Here is a 16660-nt window from a genome sequence, read left to right as displayed (position 1 = left end):
CCCCTCTCCCAGCCCCCAGGGCGAGGTGAGGGGGCCTCTTCTCCCTCCCCTGGGCCGTCCCCCTCCCTTTCCTCTCTCCCCACAAATCCTGGCACCCCAGCTCATCCCTTCTCATCAGGAGCCTGGGGCAGATAACTGACCCTCAGCTCCCACCACACTGAGGAAACTGAGGGGTTACCCCCAAGCTACCAGGGCCCCCGTGCCAGTTTGCCAGTTTCTCACGCTTACAGCTGCTCCTGTGGGTGCCCCCAATCCCCCTGAGGGCCTCGCCATGCCCCGTGTCCCTATAGCAGACTGTGACTTCCCCCAAAAGGAGCCAGCTTGGGCGCCTGCCCCTCCCAGACCCCTCCCCTCTGCTCACCACCCTCAAGGAGCCCTCAGCTTTCTCCAGCCCCCAGAATTGGGGGATTTGGGGCCTTTCAGCTTTTGTATGCCCCCCTCAACTTGCTCTTTCCTGGCCTGGATTCCAGGTATCTTGCCCCCTCCCCCCACTCACTTGACACAGGCTGCCTGACCCTGGGGCCTTGACCTCTTATTTCAAATAAGCCATAGTAGGGAGAGGTCTCGAGGTGGGTGAGGAAGTGGGCATGTCCTGCCAGATCCCCTTGATGCTTCCAGAGCTGGGACCTCGCCATCTGAGTCTTCCCCCACCAGCCCCCACCACCTCATAAATGCATACACAGGCTTGTGCGTACACACACACACACACACACACACACACACACACACACACACACCCATTCCAGTGAGGGGGCAGTGGAGGGCAGTACAGAAAGAAGAAGATCAATTCTGGACCAAAAGAACTTCCAAAGCTCTGCCTGCTTCCTTATCCCTACCCACCCTATTCCTCCCCCTAACACCGGACTCTTGCCCCAGTTCCTTGGTGAGGACAGCCAGCCGAGCTGCAACTTGGTATTTTTTTGAATAAACAGATGTTTTCCTGACCCCCGGTCTCAAGTATACTGTCGGGAAAGGATGGGTTTCCATCTCCGCATTTGCAGGTCACTGGGGAGTCCCCTTTGTGGCCAAGGAAGGCAGGCATCTAAGTGTCTTTACAGGTAGGTGGTCAGGGCTGCTCCAGCTGTCACCAAGGGAGGAGTCAGACACTGTAAGGTGTCTTCAAATCCTTAGTTTCTTCCTAAGAAAGCTTCTTCTCTCTGAGCAGGTAAGCATTTGTTTGTAGATTCGATTTGTTTGCGCCTCCTTATATTTGAATTCTTTGCCTGAACATCACTGAAGTGTGTGTGGTGGGGGTGCATCTGCATTAGTTTCCTGGGGCTGCGGTAACAAAGTACCATACAACTGGCAGCTTAAACAGAAATGTATTCTCTCCCAGTGCTGGAGGCTGAGAGTCGGAGAGGGAGGTGTCGGCAAGGCTGAGTCCTTCTGAGGCTGTGTGGGAGAATCCGTCTGTGCCTCCCTCCTAGCTTCTGGTGGCTTGCTGGCAATGCTGGCATTCCTCGACACATCATCTTCCCTCTGTATGCGTGTCTCCTTGGCAAAATGTCTCATTTTATAAGGACACCAGTCATGATGGATTAAGGCCCACCCCAATGATTTCATCTGCAAAGACCCTGTTTCCAAACAAGGTCACATTCACAAGTCCTGGAGGTTAGGACTTCAACATCTTTGTGGGCGGGGAGCAAATTTCAACCCATAACGGGCTATGACAGAATAGTCTAAATGTCAGTTTTTATGATAACTGGGAATCACTTTCCACACCTCTCCCCTCCCACCCAGTGCATTAAAATATTTCCACAGTGATGACTAGAATTGGCCCCTCCTTCTGTCTCAGGAAGTGCCTCTAAGGCTTGGTTTTATGAACTTTAGGACAGCTCACCTCTAGGAGCATCTAAGTGTTTGTTTACGAATATCAGACTCATATTACATCAAAGCATTAGTTTGCTCGTACCTCTGGGTTGTGTGTGCAGGGTATTTCAGCATTGACTTTATCATTAAGAAAACCCCTTCCTCTCTAGTGTATTAAAGTGTTTGCTTCTCAGATATTAGACTTTATTCCGTATCAGTCAGGGTTCTCCAGAGAAACAGAACCAATGTGTGTGTGTGTGTGTATTCCTGTTAAGGAACTGGCTCATGTGACTGTGGGGGTTGGCAAATCCAAAGTCTGTAAGGCAGCCCGGAAACTCGGGCAGGCTTTCGAGGCTGCAGTCTTGAGGCAGGATTCGTTCTTTTCCAGGAAACCTCAGTTTCCGCTCTAAGGCCTTCGACTGATTGAACGTAGCCCACCATATGATCTAGGGTAATCTCCTTTACTCAAAGTCAACTGACTGTAGGTGTTCATCTTGTCTACAAAATACCATCACAGCAACACCTGGGCTGCGTTTGAACCAATAGCTGGGCACTGTAGCCGACCAAGTGGACACATGAAACCTAACCATCCCTCGCAGGGAAGTGCTTGCTGGAAGGAGTGTGATCTGTGGTTGAGAAAGCCTGCCCCCCTTCGGTGCAGTTAAGTGTTCACCACCGGCTAGATTTCACCTGCTGAGGTCCATCTGTTTGACCGTAGGTTAGTGGGGTGGGAGGGGGGTGGTGCCTTCAAGTACTGGTGTTGGATCACTGGTGAAATGCCCCACATGGTGCGTGCAAGGGTTGTTCGCCCATTCTTAGAAATCGCCTCTTTGTGCTGGCGATTTGTCTATAGAAAACTGGGGGTGGGTGGGGAGGGAGGGTGGTGACGCAGTGTGTCTAAGTACGGGATCACTGAGCGCTCAGAGTGTCTCCTCCTGGGCACAGACTAGGACCGTACTTCCCTGCCTCCCAGATGTTAGATGTGCCAGATACAAACCCTTATTGCTTTAACAACTGGGGCTTTGGGGCTGCTTGTTACTGCAGGACAGTGCAGCCTACTCTGGCCAACGTGCCTTGCCTGTGGAGAGGAGAACTAGATGGCTTTTCTGCTGTACACTCTTGCACTTCTGAATTTTTTGTAGATGCGTTACCTACTTTAAACAAAATAAAGTCTAAATGTAAACGTCAATGATGCCGGCTTTGACTGCCATTCCCCTCACTGAGCAGATGCCCAGGGGCGAGCTTGACACAGGAGACAAGAGTCTCATTCCCCTCCCATGCAAGTGATTAGCTTCCACTCTGAGTTGTAATGCCAAAGCTTAAACGTATGTATTTTTCATTCAACATGGCCTCTATGTGCCTGTCAACTACTTCATTTCTGTTCAGCCAAGAAGAAAGCAATCTGATCCACACATACCGTGCTTTAGTTGAGCAAGTCAAGGATAAGATCCGGCATAAGCATTTTTGCCTTTGTAACCTAACATTTGCTCAATTTACAACTCCACTGTGTTGATAAATACAGCCTCTGAGCAGCTCTTCTTAACAGGCGTTTGAGGGGGCGGGCTTGCAAACTTCTGAAATCTATACCAGATGTTGTGTGCATGTACCTTTCTTTTTTCTTTTCATTTTTCAACTTTATATTTTGAAACAGTTTCAAACGTGCAGAAGTTACAAGTCCACGAACTCATGTACAGCTTTTATCAATTCACTAATTGCTAACATTTCATCACACTGCTTTATGGTTTTCCTCCCATATAAATATTTTTTTTTCAGAGACACTTGAGAGTAAGTTGCCCCCTAAGGGACATTTCTGAAGGACCAGGACATTCTCTTACACAGCCACAGTATAGTTATCAAAATCAAGGACTAAACACTGATGAAGTCCACGTTCAAGTTTCACCAACTGTCCCAATATTGTCCTTTGGAGCATTTCTCTTTTCAGTCCCTGGTACTCCGGGATTAGGTGTCGCATCTGGTTATTGTGTCTCTCGAGGCTCCTTGGACTTAAACAGTTCCTCAGTCTCTTTCATGACACATGTTTCTGGAGTCCAGGCAGCAGCATAATTTTTATTCCAGTCCCTACCACCAGACGTTTAGGGCTTTCCCACTTCTCAATACTATGAACAATACTTTGAGGAATATCTTTTTGCACACCATGGGGAGCATTCACTTACTTTTACCTGGGATGACCTCCCAGGAGGGTGAACTTCTGGGTTGGAGGGAGGTGCGTTTTTAAGACTTTGTGGCTACACAACGCCAAGATGCAGTTCCGAGAGCCTTGCCGAGTCCATGTGTGTGAGAACGTCCCTTAGCTCCCCCCTCGCCGGCATCAGGCATCACTCTGTGTGATCTTGGTGTGCATCAGAAGTGTCTGTGTTACGGCCGTTAGAGGAAGCCCCTAGTTACTAAAGCTTGTTGTTGTTGTTGTTTTTGCGGTTCGCGGGCCTCTCACTGCTGTGGCCTCTCCCGTTGCGGAGCACGCGCAGGCTCAGCGGCCATGGCCCACGGACCCACGGGACCAGCCGCTCCGCGGCATGTGGGACCCTCCCGGACCGGGGCACGAACCCGTGTGCCCTGCATCGGCAGGCGGACTCCCAACCACTGCGCCACCAGGGAAGCCCCTAAAGTTTGTTTTTGTCCAACACGAAAGTCTGCTCTGCGGTCTAGGGTTTTGGAGTGGGATAAGAGCAACGCGTTTCATTGCTGTTGTCTGTCACTAGAGGGAGCACCGGATCCACTGCAGGCACATTTAGCAATTAATGCGGGCCCCTCCCACTGGCGGAGAGCTCTAACCTCTGTTCAGCGGCACAGAGGAAAGTGGTTCTTGCTAATTACCTACCACAGCCTTACAGTCAACTCGCTTAAAAATATTAAGGCCACTAAGGGGCAGAGAACACATCAGCAACCACAGACTGTGAACTCCGAAATAAAGATGGAGGCATTTACTCGTGAAACGATGCTCAGCCTCACTGGGGAGAAAGGAAATGCGGATGAAAGATGAGGCACCTTTGCCCATGACTGGCACATATTTTGAAGACTGCTAATACTCGGGCTCATTTCTGCATCAAAACATTGACATCGGCTGCTTCCTCTGCCTGGAACAGTCTTTCTCCTCTGGATAAGCACAAACCTTGCTCCCTCGCTTCCTTTAAATATGTTTCCTTCTCAATGAAGATCTACCCTGACTCCCCGCATCTAAAATTCTCCCCCCCTCCCCCCAGTGTTCCCAAACCTCCTTACCTTAACTGCTCTTATTTTTATAGTAATATCTTTTTATACTACCAACTTTTCTTACCCACTAGCCCAGGACTTTCCCAGTGCTGGCACTCACTGAAAGTCCAGCATCTTGGGCAACCCCGTACAGTTGGCCACCCTGGGTTTAGTGCTTACTGTTTATCTGTCTCCCCACCAGAATGGAAGCCCCAGGAAGGTGGTGTCTTGCTTCCTGTCTTGGTCACTGATGTATCCCAAGCACACAGAAACAGGGCCTGGCAAACAGTTGGTTCTAAATGAATTCTTGAATGAATGGATCAGAGCCTAATGGTGAGGATCTAAATAAGTAGAACCCTGCCAAGGGCTACTTGGCAGAACTGCAAACACTCATGCTCTTTTGATCCTGAGATTCCACTTCTAGGAATTTCTCCTTCAGGAAAGCTCACACCTTTGCCCAAAGATAAACGTCCGAGGATGCTCACTGCAGCTTCTAGCCACAGACTGGACCAGCATAAACACCTGTTAGTTGGAGAATGCTAGAGACTTCCGTGTTCTTATCAAGGACCGGGGTGCATGCTGCTGAGGGAGGATGTGTGGGAATGTAAACGTCCAAGCAGTGTGGGGAAGAAGACACCCAAATATTAACAGCGGGTACCTGAGGGGGTGGGACTGCGAATGTGGGAGTGGAAAGAGAGCTAGAGCTGCACCTCCTACTTTTACTTCTTGCACTGCAGTAACTGTGAATTTCCCTCCAAGCATGTATTTCTTTAGTGATTTAATACAGATGAACAGAGAAATGAAGATTAATTTCTGAAGCTAGAATTCAAGCCAAAGGGACAATTTGGGTTTCACTGAGCAAAAGTAAGTTTCCAGGTCTCCAATATTTAGGAAAGTAAGGACAGCCCTCCCCCAGCCCATCCCCTGCAGATTCCAGTCTCCCACACTAACACAAAAGGCCCATCACCAGGCCACCTCCTGAGTCATTCTCAGATCCGCCCACTTCCCAGCCATAGCCACCACACTAGCCCAACCCACGACCAACTCCCTGCTGGAGTTCCTGCTTCCACTCTGGGTCCTCCAATCTAGTCTCTACCCAGCAGCCCTGAGGCAGAATCTCAACATCAGTACCAAATCCACTCACACATCCCAGTGAGAATTCCTCATTGGCTCCCTAGGGCTCTACCATGCCTACCTCTACCGGCTCAGAACATTCTTCCCTCAGAACTCTCTCTCCCTCTTTCTCCACCCCTCTCTGGCCTTCTTTCAGTTCCTCCCACCTCAGTATTTTTTTTAAATTCTTTTTAGAAAAATAACATCTTTACTGACATACAACTCACATGCCATACATAAAACTCACCAATTTAAAGTGTTCTGGTATATTCATAGAGCTGTGCATCTATACCATCACAATTTTAGAATATTTTCATCGCCCCAAGAAGAAAATCTACCCATTAGCTATCAACTCTCCATCCCTCAGCCCTAGGCAATCACTAATCCACTTTCTGTCTGCATGCATTTCACTGTTCTTGACATTTCATATAAATGGAATCATACAACATGTAGTCCTTTGTGACTGGCTTCTTTCCCTTAGCATAGCACTTTGGAGGTTCATCCATTTTGTAGCAGATAACAGTACTTCACTCCTTTCTATGGTTGTATAATATTTCACTCTAAGTAAATACCAGTTAGTTTATCCATTCACCAGTTGCTTAACATGTGGGTTGTTCCCACTTTTGGCTATTATAAATAATGCTGCTATGAATATCCTGCGTATGACTTTTCACGTGGACATGTTTCCATTTCTCTGGTATATACCTAGCAGTGGAATTGCTGGGTCGTAGGGTAACTCTAGATTTAATCATCTGAGGAACTGCCAGACTGTTTTCCAAATCAGCTGCACCATTTTTCATTCCCACCAGCTGTGTGAGGGTTCCAATTTTCCACATCCTCCCCAACACTTATTATCTCACTTTTTGATTAGAGCCACCCTGGTGGTGTAACGTGGTAGCTCACTGTGGTTTTGATGTGCATTTCCCCGATGGCTGATGATGCTGAGCATCTTGTCATGTGCTTATTGGCCATTTATATATCTTCTTTGACCACCAGCACCATCTCTTCTCAGGGTTATTGCAAGAGCCTCCTCCCTGGCCTCCCTGCTTCCGCCCTCATCCCCCTGCATTCTCTTCTCCACCCAGCAGTCAGAGTGAGACCCCAGCATTCCGCTGCTCAAAACCCTGCCGTGGCTCCCTGTTCCCCCAGAGACAAGACCACAGTCCTAGCCACGGCCTTCAAGGCCCTGAATGATACCAGCTCCCCAACTCCGCCCACACATACATCTCTAACCTCAGCTCCCCACCCCCTCCCCCTCGCCCACTCTGTTCCAACCAAACCAGCCTCCTTGCAGGTCCTCACACGCACGTGCTGGGCCTCCGTCCTGCTGTTCCCACTGCCTGCAGTGCTCCTCCCTGATAAGCACATAGCTCACCTCCTCCCTTCCTTCCAACGTGTGTTCACATGACACCTGCTTGGTAAGGCCTCCCTGGCCACCTGGCTTACAATTCACAACCTGGCACACCCTGAGCCCCTCCCTTGCTCTACTTGTCTCTTTTTCCACAGCACTTGCTCCCTTCTAACATACCACGTATTTATTACATTTCACTTGTGTCTGTCTTCTTTCACCACAGTAAGCCCCACAAGGGCAAAGATCTTTGTTTGCCTACGTATCCCAATCACCCAGAACAGTGCCTGGCACACAGTAGGTGCTCAATAAATACTTGTTGAGCAAACACCTTGATCTGTCAGGCACTCTGCCAGAGTCTAAGAACAGGGTTCCTGTGCTCCTGGGGCTGTACTCATCGGGGGACAAACATGTAAGCAAACAATAATAAATTCTTATGGACCAGGAAGATGGAAGAGGGTGAAGTACACAGAGCAGGGAGTGGAGGTGAGGAAGCTGCTCTGAGAGGTGAATTTTTTTTTTTTTCCCCCAGCCGCGCTGCACAGGTTGTGGGATCTTAGTTCCCCGACCAGGGACTGAACTCAGTTCCTTGGCAGTGAGAGCGAGGAGTCCTAACCACTGGACCGCCAGGGAAGTCCCATGAGAGGTGACATTTTAAGGTGAGCCTAGGCCATGAGGAGGACAGAGGAGGAGGAGGAAAGCTCTCCTGGCACAGGGGACTCCTGTGTAAACGTCTTCAGGTCAGGCAGAGCTTGGCTTATAGCAGGGAGACAGACAGAAAGAGGCCAAGGGGGCCTCAGGGAGAGTGTACTTATGGATCTCATGGGAGTTCGGCATTTATTCGAAACGCAGTGTGTTGGGGGCTCTTGAAAAGTTCTTAGCAGGGGTGGGGCCTGTTGGGATTTCAGGGGTCAATAAGAAGCAGCCTCCCTGAGGGCCAAGCCCTGCCACTGCCTGTTTCTGTAAACAAAGGCTGATGGGAACACAGCCAGCCCCTCCATCTGCACATGGGCTTGGCTACTCCGGGGCTATGGCAGCAGAACTGGGTACGCTGGGACAGGGACTGATGGCCCGCAAAATCAAAAACCTTTACTGAGGTTTGCTGACCCCAATTTTAAGATGCAGGCGATTCCTTCCTTCTCCCTCAGGTCCTGTCGACGTCACCGATCCCCATCACGTCTCCCATCCCCACTGCCACCATCCCGCTCGCCTCCCTCTCTGTTACCGCCCACCGCCCTGTCAAAGCCTCCAAAGGCTCCCCAGGGCTTGAAGACAACACACCGCCCACCTCGGCAGAGGCGAGAGACGTAACCGCTGCCCCCCCTTACCTCTCGGACTTAAGCACCTCCGTCCGACCTACCCTCACTGGCTTCCTGGTGGCGCCCCAAACACACCAAGCGCGATCCCCTCGCCTCGCCTCGCCTTTGCACGGGCTGTTTCCTTTCCTGGAATGCTTTTCCCCTAGACCGTCCTGTATGGAGCCCAAGTGATCCTTCCTCAGACCGGTCAAAGAGCAGCCCCCACCCCTCCCTTTCTGTGCCCTTGGCCCTGATTGTTCCTCCACGTCTTTATCACTCGCTGACATGATAGGATATACTTACTTGTTTACTGTCTGGCTTCCCCACGAAGATGTCAGCTCCCTGAGTGCGCAGGGATTTTGTCCCTTTTACGCTCAGCCATATCCCCAGAGCATCCTGCCTGCCACATGATAGGTGCTCAAAAATGAAAGCGTACTGAACGCCTGAGGGTGTCCAGAGGGGAATCATAACATCCACCCGACAGGGCTGTTGCAAGGATTCAGTGAGATGAAGCATGCAGAGAAACTAGAACAGTGCCCTGCCCAGCAAGCACCGGATCGATCACCACCATTCTCATGACCATCATCAGTTACGTCTGTTGGGTGGACTTCTGAGATACAGCTCAGTCTGACCACCACCTCCGCCATGTCCCAAGTGTGTGTGTGTGGGGGGGGGGGCTGGGCAAGTCACTTGACCCCTCTCTTCCTTCAGGGTTCTTGGGTGTTAACTGGGCCGGACTGCTCTGTACCCGGCGGGATAAGACCAAGGCGAGGCGCGTGGGATGCCCGCGTGCGGCCAATCTGCCACAAACTAGTCATGGCTACGGCGGTGGGCGTCTCTGCACGTTCCTGGCCCCTGTTCCAGAGGCTGGGGCCCCCTGAGGGGTCTTTTCGGGACCCTCTCTTACAGGGAAGAGAGGACCGGACGGGGGCGCCGCGGCCGCACAGGAGCCGAGGAGGCGGGTCAGCTCCCGGGCCTCCCGCTCTCAGGGCGCCGACACTGGGTCGCCCGGGGCGCTCTGCGCCGGTTCCCCAGACAGGGAAAGGGAGTCCCGGCGAGGCCTGGCTGGCGGGAGGCCGCTATCAGTCACAGGCAGGGCCAGGCCCTCAACAAGGCCTGAGGGCTCTTCCTTCTTTCTCGGGCACAGTCCTCACAGGAGGAGACTGAGGCCTGGCTGGGGCCAGAGGTCACACACTGGACGGCCAGGCGTCTAAGCCTTCAGGGCCGGGCTGACTGGTCTTGGAACCTCCGCGACACACCACGCAGGTCACAGGTCATTCTCAGCACAAAATGGCGCCTCGGAGAAAAACGTACAACGATTCCCCGCGCCCACCCCACTCCCGGCTGAGGAAGGGGCGCGGGCATACGCGCACACACATTTGCATACACAAAAACCAACGAACTTCATTGGCTGCGAGCGCCTGGGTCCGCGCTAGGCAAGGCTCCCATTGGTCGCTCTCCATTTCTCTCGCCCCCCCACCCCCGTACTGCCTTCTCCGTCAAGGATTGGCCCGCGCGCGTCTCGTGACGCCACTCCACGACTGCGCGTCCCTATTGGCCGGCGCGCCTTCTATCATCCTTTTAAATCGCCAGAGTCCCACCTCCCTTCGCCCTGCCCAGGCTCCACGGCCGACCGTTAGTCGCGTGAGTGATCTCCTGGGCGTCGGGGCGCGCGCGTGCGCCAGCGTCTCATTCAAACGGGCCAATCAGCGGTCGCGTCGCCCTTCACGTCCTCTCCCATTCTACTTCCCCTTCTCCGCCACTCCATCCTCCCGGATTCCCTCCCCGACCACCGCGCACCCCCATTGGCCGGCCCGCCGAGCGCCCCCTCCCCAACTTTGGCCTGCAGCTTGCTGGAAGGGAGCGAGCTCGTCGAACGCCGAGGGCCGTGCGCGCTGACGTCACGGGTCGAGGCACGGCGAGAGGGGGCCGCGAGGGGGCGCGGCCTTGGGCGTATATAAAAGGGCGTTGGTGCGCGCGCGCGGCCGGCTTAGTGCGGCCGGGCACCGGGGGTGGGCGGAGCTGCTGGCGCGGTTCGCGGCGGGCGTCGGAGGCAGCGGGGAGCAGAGCGGGGCCGCCGGGGCCTCGCTAGGGCCGTAGCGGCAGCAGTTGGGCCCCCCGCCCCGGCCGGCGGCCGGAGAGCGCAGGAAGGGGGCCGGGGGGACCCGCCCCCGGCCGGCAGCAGTCATGGTGAGCGAGGCGTCCAGGCCCGGGAGGGGTGGTTGGGCCCCCACCAGAGGAGGAGGCGGGGTCTCAGGAGCCTCTCGCGGGCGGCTTGGGGGATTGGAGGGCCCACCTGGGTATCCCGGGCCTGAGATGGGCCGAGGGGCCTTCCTGTAGGCGGGGCGGGGCGGGAGGGGAGGGCCCGGCCGAGCTCCGGGCTTTTTGGCCCGCCCGTGGGTGTTTCGGGAACAACGACGCTCCGCCGCCGTCTCCAGGCCCGAGTTGGGGTTTCCAGGGTGGTCTTACCAAGGTTAGGTGGGGAAGGGGGACCGGCATAGGCCTCGGGCCTGCCCGGAATCATTCGGGGGCCTTGCGGAGCTACAGCGGGCTTTGGGGTCTTCTGGGGAAGGTGGAGTCATCCGCAAGCCCTCGGCAATCCGCCCTATTTCTAGTGGGAGATCAGCTTGGGGCAGTCGTCTGAAGCACCCTGGGTTGGGGGTTCTGGGAGCTCGGGGTGATGGACAGCCTGGGACTGCAGGAGTAAGACTAGGGTGCCACTGCATCCCAGATCCTGCAGGAGGCACCAGGCCCTGGCTCTGCCCGTGGCTCACCCCCTTGTCTCCATACCTAGAACTCCAACGTGGAGAACCTGCCCCCCCATATCATCCGCCTGGTGTACAAGGAGGTGACGACACTGACAGCTGACCCACCTGATGGTATCAAGGTCTTTCCCAATGAGGAGGACCTCACTGACCTGCAGGTCACCATCGAGGGCCCTGGTGAGTGTGGGAAGGAGAGGGAGGGGTGCACTTCCTAGATCTTCGTCAATCTTACAGCAAGGATAGGAGGCTCCCACTGTAAGGTGGACTGCCAGACCCTGAGGACGCAAGGGTGGACGTGACAGGCACACCTGTTACACATGGTGCTCGCAGTATGCAGGGCAGGACACTAGAAATGACAAGTAATTGTGTATACTTTCCCCATAAGTGTTGTGAGAAAAATTCTGGGGACCAGGAGAGCATATAATGGGGCCTTACCTGGATTTGGGTGTTTCCTCCATCCTGAAGTATGGGTAGGAATTAAGTGGGATTTGGGAAGAGGATGCCAGGTGAGGAGACGTGTCAGCAAAGGCCTGGAGGGGAGGCTGGATCATCTCGAACTTCCTCCTGCCGCCAGTGTTAGGTTCTCTGGGGACCAAGGAGAGAACAAGCCAAATGCAGGCTTTCAGGGAGATAACAGTAATAACCAAATGACTACAGGCGATCGTTTGATCTTGCAGAGCGGTTTAGCAGGTCGCTTCGCGTGCACTACATTTAAGTTATTAGTTGAAGTTTTATAAGTGAAGAGTATGTGATGAAGGACCTAGTCTGGAGTTGAACTTGTGGGGAGGGGGTCAGGGAAGACTTCCTGAGGAACAGAAGAAAAAAGACCTTGTGAAGCTTATAGGGAACAGATCTTTTAGGGCTTGTAGGCATCTTTTCAAAGGAGTTTGGAAAGGAAGCCTTTGGAGGGTTTAAAGCCGGGCCAGTGGGTCGCTTCAGACTTCACTTTGACTTCAGTGAGGGTGGGGATAGAATCTGGAGGCTGGTCAGGAAGCCACTGACCACGGGCATCCATCAGGTGAGAGAGGAGGTTCCGCTGGACTTGGAGGGGGGCTCAGATTCGGGAGTGGACCTGGAGGTCAGCTGCCCAGGCTATGATGGGTTGGGCGTGGGGGCTGGGGCATGAGGAACAGCCATGGGTCTGGAACAGCGCCCAGTGTTTGCTGCGGCGGGAGGACCACGGAGTGGTCAGATCTGTCCTGACATCTGCCTGAGGCTCCAAATAGATGTTTTTCCGAGGAGCCGAGTGGGCATGCGTGTCTGTGCCTCTTGGGAAGGGGGTGCTGTGCCTTCACTTGGGAGTGAAGAGGGATCCGTGCGTGGGGACCACCAGTCGGGGTTAACTCTGAGATGGGGGTGGTGCCTGTGGCCCCCTGGGAACCTGGGCCTGTCTTCCTCTCGAGAACCCCCTGGTCTGGGGGAGGAGGCGGTGGGGCACTTGCCTCGCAGCCAGACTATGGAGACTGGGTTTTGGGGGTGCCTGGAAGGCCTGCGCCTCCTGACACTGTCCCCCTCCCTGCATTCCAGAGGGGACCCCATACGCCGGAGGCCTCTTCCGCATGAAACTCCTGCTGGGGAAGGACTTTCCTGCCTCCCCGCCCAAGGGCTACTTCCTGACCAAGATCTTCCACCCAAATGTGGGCGCCAACGGTGAGATCTGCGTCAACGTGCTCAAGAGGGACTGGACAGCTGAGCTGGGCATCCGGCACGTGCTGCTGGTGAGTTCTGCCTGGGCCTGGGCCTCCCTCCTGGACGCATCCCAGTGATGTCCAAGCCACGGAGCCTTGTTTCTCTTCTAAAGTCAACGCTGAAGTGGTTGGGGTTTCTACATAAGAATCCAGATTTCCAGCTTTTCTGGAAGGGTTGGCAGTGCCCAGCTACCTTTGCTGTGGAACAAGTGATGGGTTTGTGTAGCAGGACGGTGTTCTGACAGGTACAAGTCAAGCGTCTGGTTAGGGCGAAGATAGACTTTCCAATATCCTACAGCATACAGTTCATTGGTGTTTCAGTAGTCACAGCTTGTACAACCATCTCCATAGTCATTCCATTGTTTCTCAGCCAGGGGTGGTTTTGTTCCATTGGGGACATTTTTAATTGTCACAGCTGGGGGTGCTACCAGCACCTAGTGGGTGGAGACAGGGAAGCTGCTGCACATCGCGCAGCAGGGACCACCCCGCGGAGAACCATCCAGGCCCACCTCAGCCAAGCTGAGGTGGAGACAGCCCGACTACTCTGGTGCTCCAGGGTCCCCATAGGCCACTTAAAGCATGTAGGTCACCTGATGCCTCTCCACCCCTCTCACAAGGTGAAATTAAAAAAAAAAAAACACTGAATTTCTAATGAGCCCCTGGGGCAGTTGGTAGGGAGGATGGGGAATTGGGGTTTCCTGCAGGGCACGGGGGAGGATTGAGCACCAAGGTAAACAGACCCCAGACCTTTCCCTCCTCTCCCTGGAGTGTCAGTGGTGGCTGCCAGCAACACCAGAGATGAGCTCACAGAATAACTCCCAAGTGTCCCCAACGATCCCTAGGGCCTGCAGTGTGGGGCCCAGGCCAGGCTCAGCCATGGGAGGGCAGCTGTGGGAAAGGCGGGCAGTCAGGCCTCTGGTTGTGGGGTGCAGTTGTCAGAATTAGGGTCTGATCCTGGTCCCTCATGATTATCAGTGATGTGTGTTGGGCCAGGTGCTTTGGGGAGTACTTGGTACTGCCCCCATTTACAGGTGAGAGCATTTCACCTGCTCAAGGCCAGACAAGTTCTGGGTTCCTGGGGGGCTCTGTGTTCCCTTTTAGAATGAAAGTGGAGGTAAAACAAACATAGCTTAGGGGCCACAGCTGTCTGTGTAGACTCCTCTTAGAAGGGTCCATTGGGGGCTGGCTGGTCACACCTTTCAGCCTCGATTTACTCTGCAGTTAAAATGGGCAGATTAAGGAATATTGAAGACTCACTTCCTTCCTGGACCACTCTCGACTGTCCTCGGGCATCAGTGTCTGTTTATGCCCTGGTGCCTTTCTCTTGGATATTAACAGCTTGCCCAGCCAGGATTTGTGCCTCTGCCCTTGAGATTCCTGTTAAAGCCAGCGATAGCTCTAGCTTTAAGCATCTTCCTGTAGTGTAACGTAGAGCATTGCATCTTCGTGGCTGCGCACGGGCTTTTGTCTAGTTGCAGCCAGCAGGGGCTACTCTTTGTTGCGGTGCGCAGGCCTCTCTTGTTGCGGAGCATGGGCTCTAGAGCGCAGGCTCAGTAGTTACGGCTCGCGGGCTCTAGAGCGCAGGCTCAGTAGTTGTGGCGCAGCGCAGGCTCAGTAGTTGGGGCGCATGGGCTTAGTTGCTCCGCGGCATGTGGGATCTTCCCGGACCAGGGCTCGAACCCATGTCCCCTGCATGGGCAGGTGGATTCTTTTTTTTTTTTTTTTTTTTTTTTTCTTTTTGCGGTATGCGGGCCTCTCACTGTTGTGGCCTCTCCCGTTGCGGAGCACAGGCTCCGGATGCGCAGGCCCAGCGGCCATGGCTCACGGGCCCAGCCGCTCCGCGGCATATGGGATCCTCCCAGACCGGGGCACGAACCCGTATCCCCTGCATCGGCAGGCGGACTCTCAACCACTGCGCCACCAGGGAGGCCCCGGGCAGGTGGATTCTTAATGACTATGCCACCAGGGAAGTCCCCCCTCACTTCCTGAATGACCTGGGGCGAGTCACTGGTCGCGGTGCCTGCACGCGTGTGCCATCTGGGGGAGCGGTGTTGGGAGCGGAGGCCACAAGGCCGGACGTGTGAGGCTTGGGGGGCCGGCCCCCCCTGACCCTGGCGCTCTCCCCACAGACCATCAAGTGCCTGCTGATCCACCCTAACCCCGAGTCTGCCCTCAACGAGGAGGCGGGCCGCCTGCTCTTGGAGAACTACGAGGAGTACGCTGCCCGCGCTCGCCTGCTTACAGAGATCCACGGGGGCGCCGGCGGGCCCAGCGGCGGCAGGGCCGAGGCCAGCCGGTCCCTGGCCAGCGGGGCTGTGGCTTCCACCGCTGACCCCATGGCCCCTGGGGGCCCAGGAGGGGCCGAGGGGCCCATGGCCAAGAAGCACGCGGGTGAGCGTGATAAGAAGCTGGCAGCCAAGAAAAAGACGGACAAGAAGCGGGCACTGCGGCGGCTGTAGTGGGCTCTCCTCCCTCCCTCTCCCACCTGCCACCCACCTGCCCCCAACTCTGTCTCTAAGTTATTTAAGTTATGGCTGGGGTGGGGGAGGGCACGGGGGCACTCGGACCTGGATTTGTTTTTCTAAATAAAGTTGGAAAAGCAGCTGCTGTTGCCTCCACCACCCTGGCTTTGAGCAGTGGGCGCCCCAGCCCGAGTCTTCACGCGGCCTGAGCACAGGTCTCTCAGCTCAGCGGGCCTCCTGTTGGGGTCAGAGGCGCCCTCTGTCTGAGGGGTGCAGTGCCAGGCACGGGCCTGCTGCCGAGCTCTCCTGCCCTTGTTCTCCTGAAATGGGCATAGTGGCCGGGCAGTGGGTGTGGGAGTCCCGTCTGTCTGCCGTGCGCTGGGGCACTTGATCCCGCTCTAGCCAACAGAACATGTTCCTGTGGATTTCTGTATCACATATCACAAATCCCAGGCCTAAGGAGACACCTGTCTTACAATTGGTGTTGGTCGGAAGTTGGTGCGATGGGCTGGTCACTGCTCGGGTTTCAGAAGTGAAGTTGAGGATCCACTGGGCACGTTCCTTTCTCGGGTCCTCTTCAAACTCAAAGTTAGCGGGATTCAGTTTCTCGGGGTTGTAGGGCCGGGGGCTCCCCAGCTCCTAGAAGCTGCCAGGGTTCTCACCCCACAGCCCCCTTTTGTGGGACCCAGTTGATGAGATGAAGCTGATGCGCCCCAGCTGGTAACCTGACTGCAGGAGCACGTCCCCGCGTGGTCACAGGTTCTGCCCTCGCTCCGGCGCACGTCGGCTTCCTGCACGCAGCGGGGGCCCCGCGGCACGGCCCTTCTCCCTGCCCTGTCCCTTCATCTGCAGGGGGGCAGACTGCTGGGCATTGTACCTCTTGGACTGTTACGGAGGGTCAGGTAAGGGCCGCAGACCCGGACAAGTGTCGGGGTTCTCGGCTGGTGGGAGAGTAGGGAGTGGTCGG

General features: G+C 54.8%; 1 protein-coding gene across 1 annotated transcript; it reads left to right on the top strand.

The window, feature by feature from the left end:
* Positions 1–10759: 10759 nt before the first annotated feature.
* UBE2S (ubiquitin conjugating enzyme E2 S) lies at positions 10760–15834 on the top strand. Its single transcript, XM_082606915.1, has 4 exons — positions 10760–10968; positions 11573–11720; positions 13071–13261; positions 15361–15834. Exons 1-4 carry the CDS (start codon positions 10966–10968, stop codon positions 15688–15690), a joined length of 672 nt encoding a protein of 223 aa, XP_082463041.1. The 5' UTR covers positions 10760–10965; the 3' UTR covers positions 15691–15834.
* Positions 15835–16660: the final 826 nt, after the last annotated feature.

Source organism: Mesoplodon mirus (genome assembly GCF_964341445.2).
Source record: "Mesoplodon mirus genome assembly, chromosome: 19".
Classification (NCBI taxonomy): Eukaryota; Metazoa; Chordata; class Mammalia; order Artiodactyla; family Ziphiidae; genus Mesoplodon; species Mesoplodon mirus.
The sequence above is the reverse complement of the archived record's forward strand: the minus strand, read 5'-3'. Positions and strand labels throughout refer to the sequence as shown.

Coding starts and splice junctions, on each gene's coding strand:
- UBE2S (XM_082606915.1), top strand. Junction 11,721..13,070: donor GGTCACCATCGAGGGCCCTG/GTGAGTGTGGGA, acceptor CCTGCATTCCAG/AGGGGACCCCATACGCCGGA. Junction 13,262..15,360: donor GCATCCGGCACGTGCTGCTG/GTGAGTTCTGCC, acceptor CTCTCCCCACAG/ACCATCAAGTGCCTGCTGAT.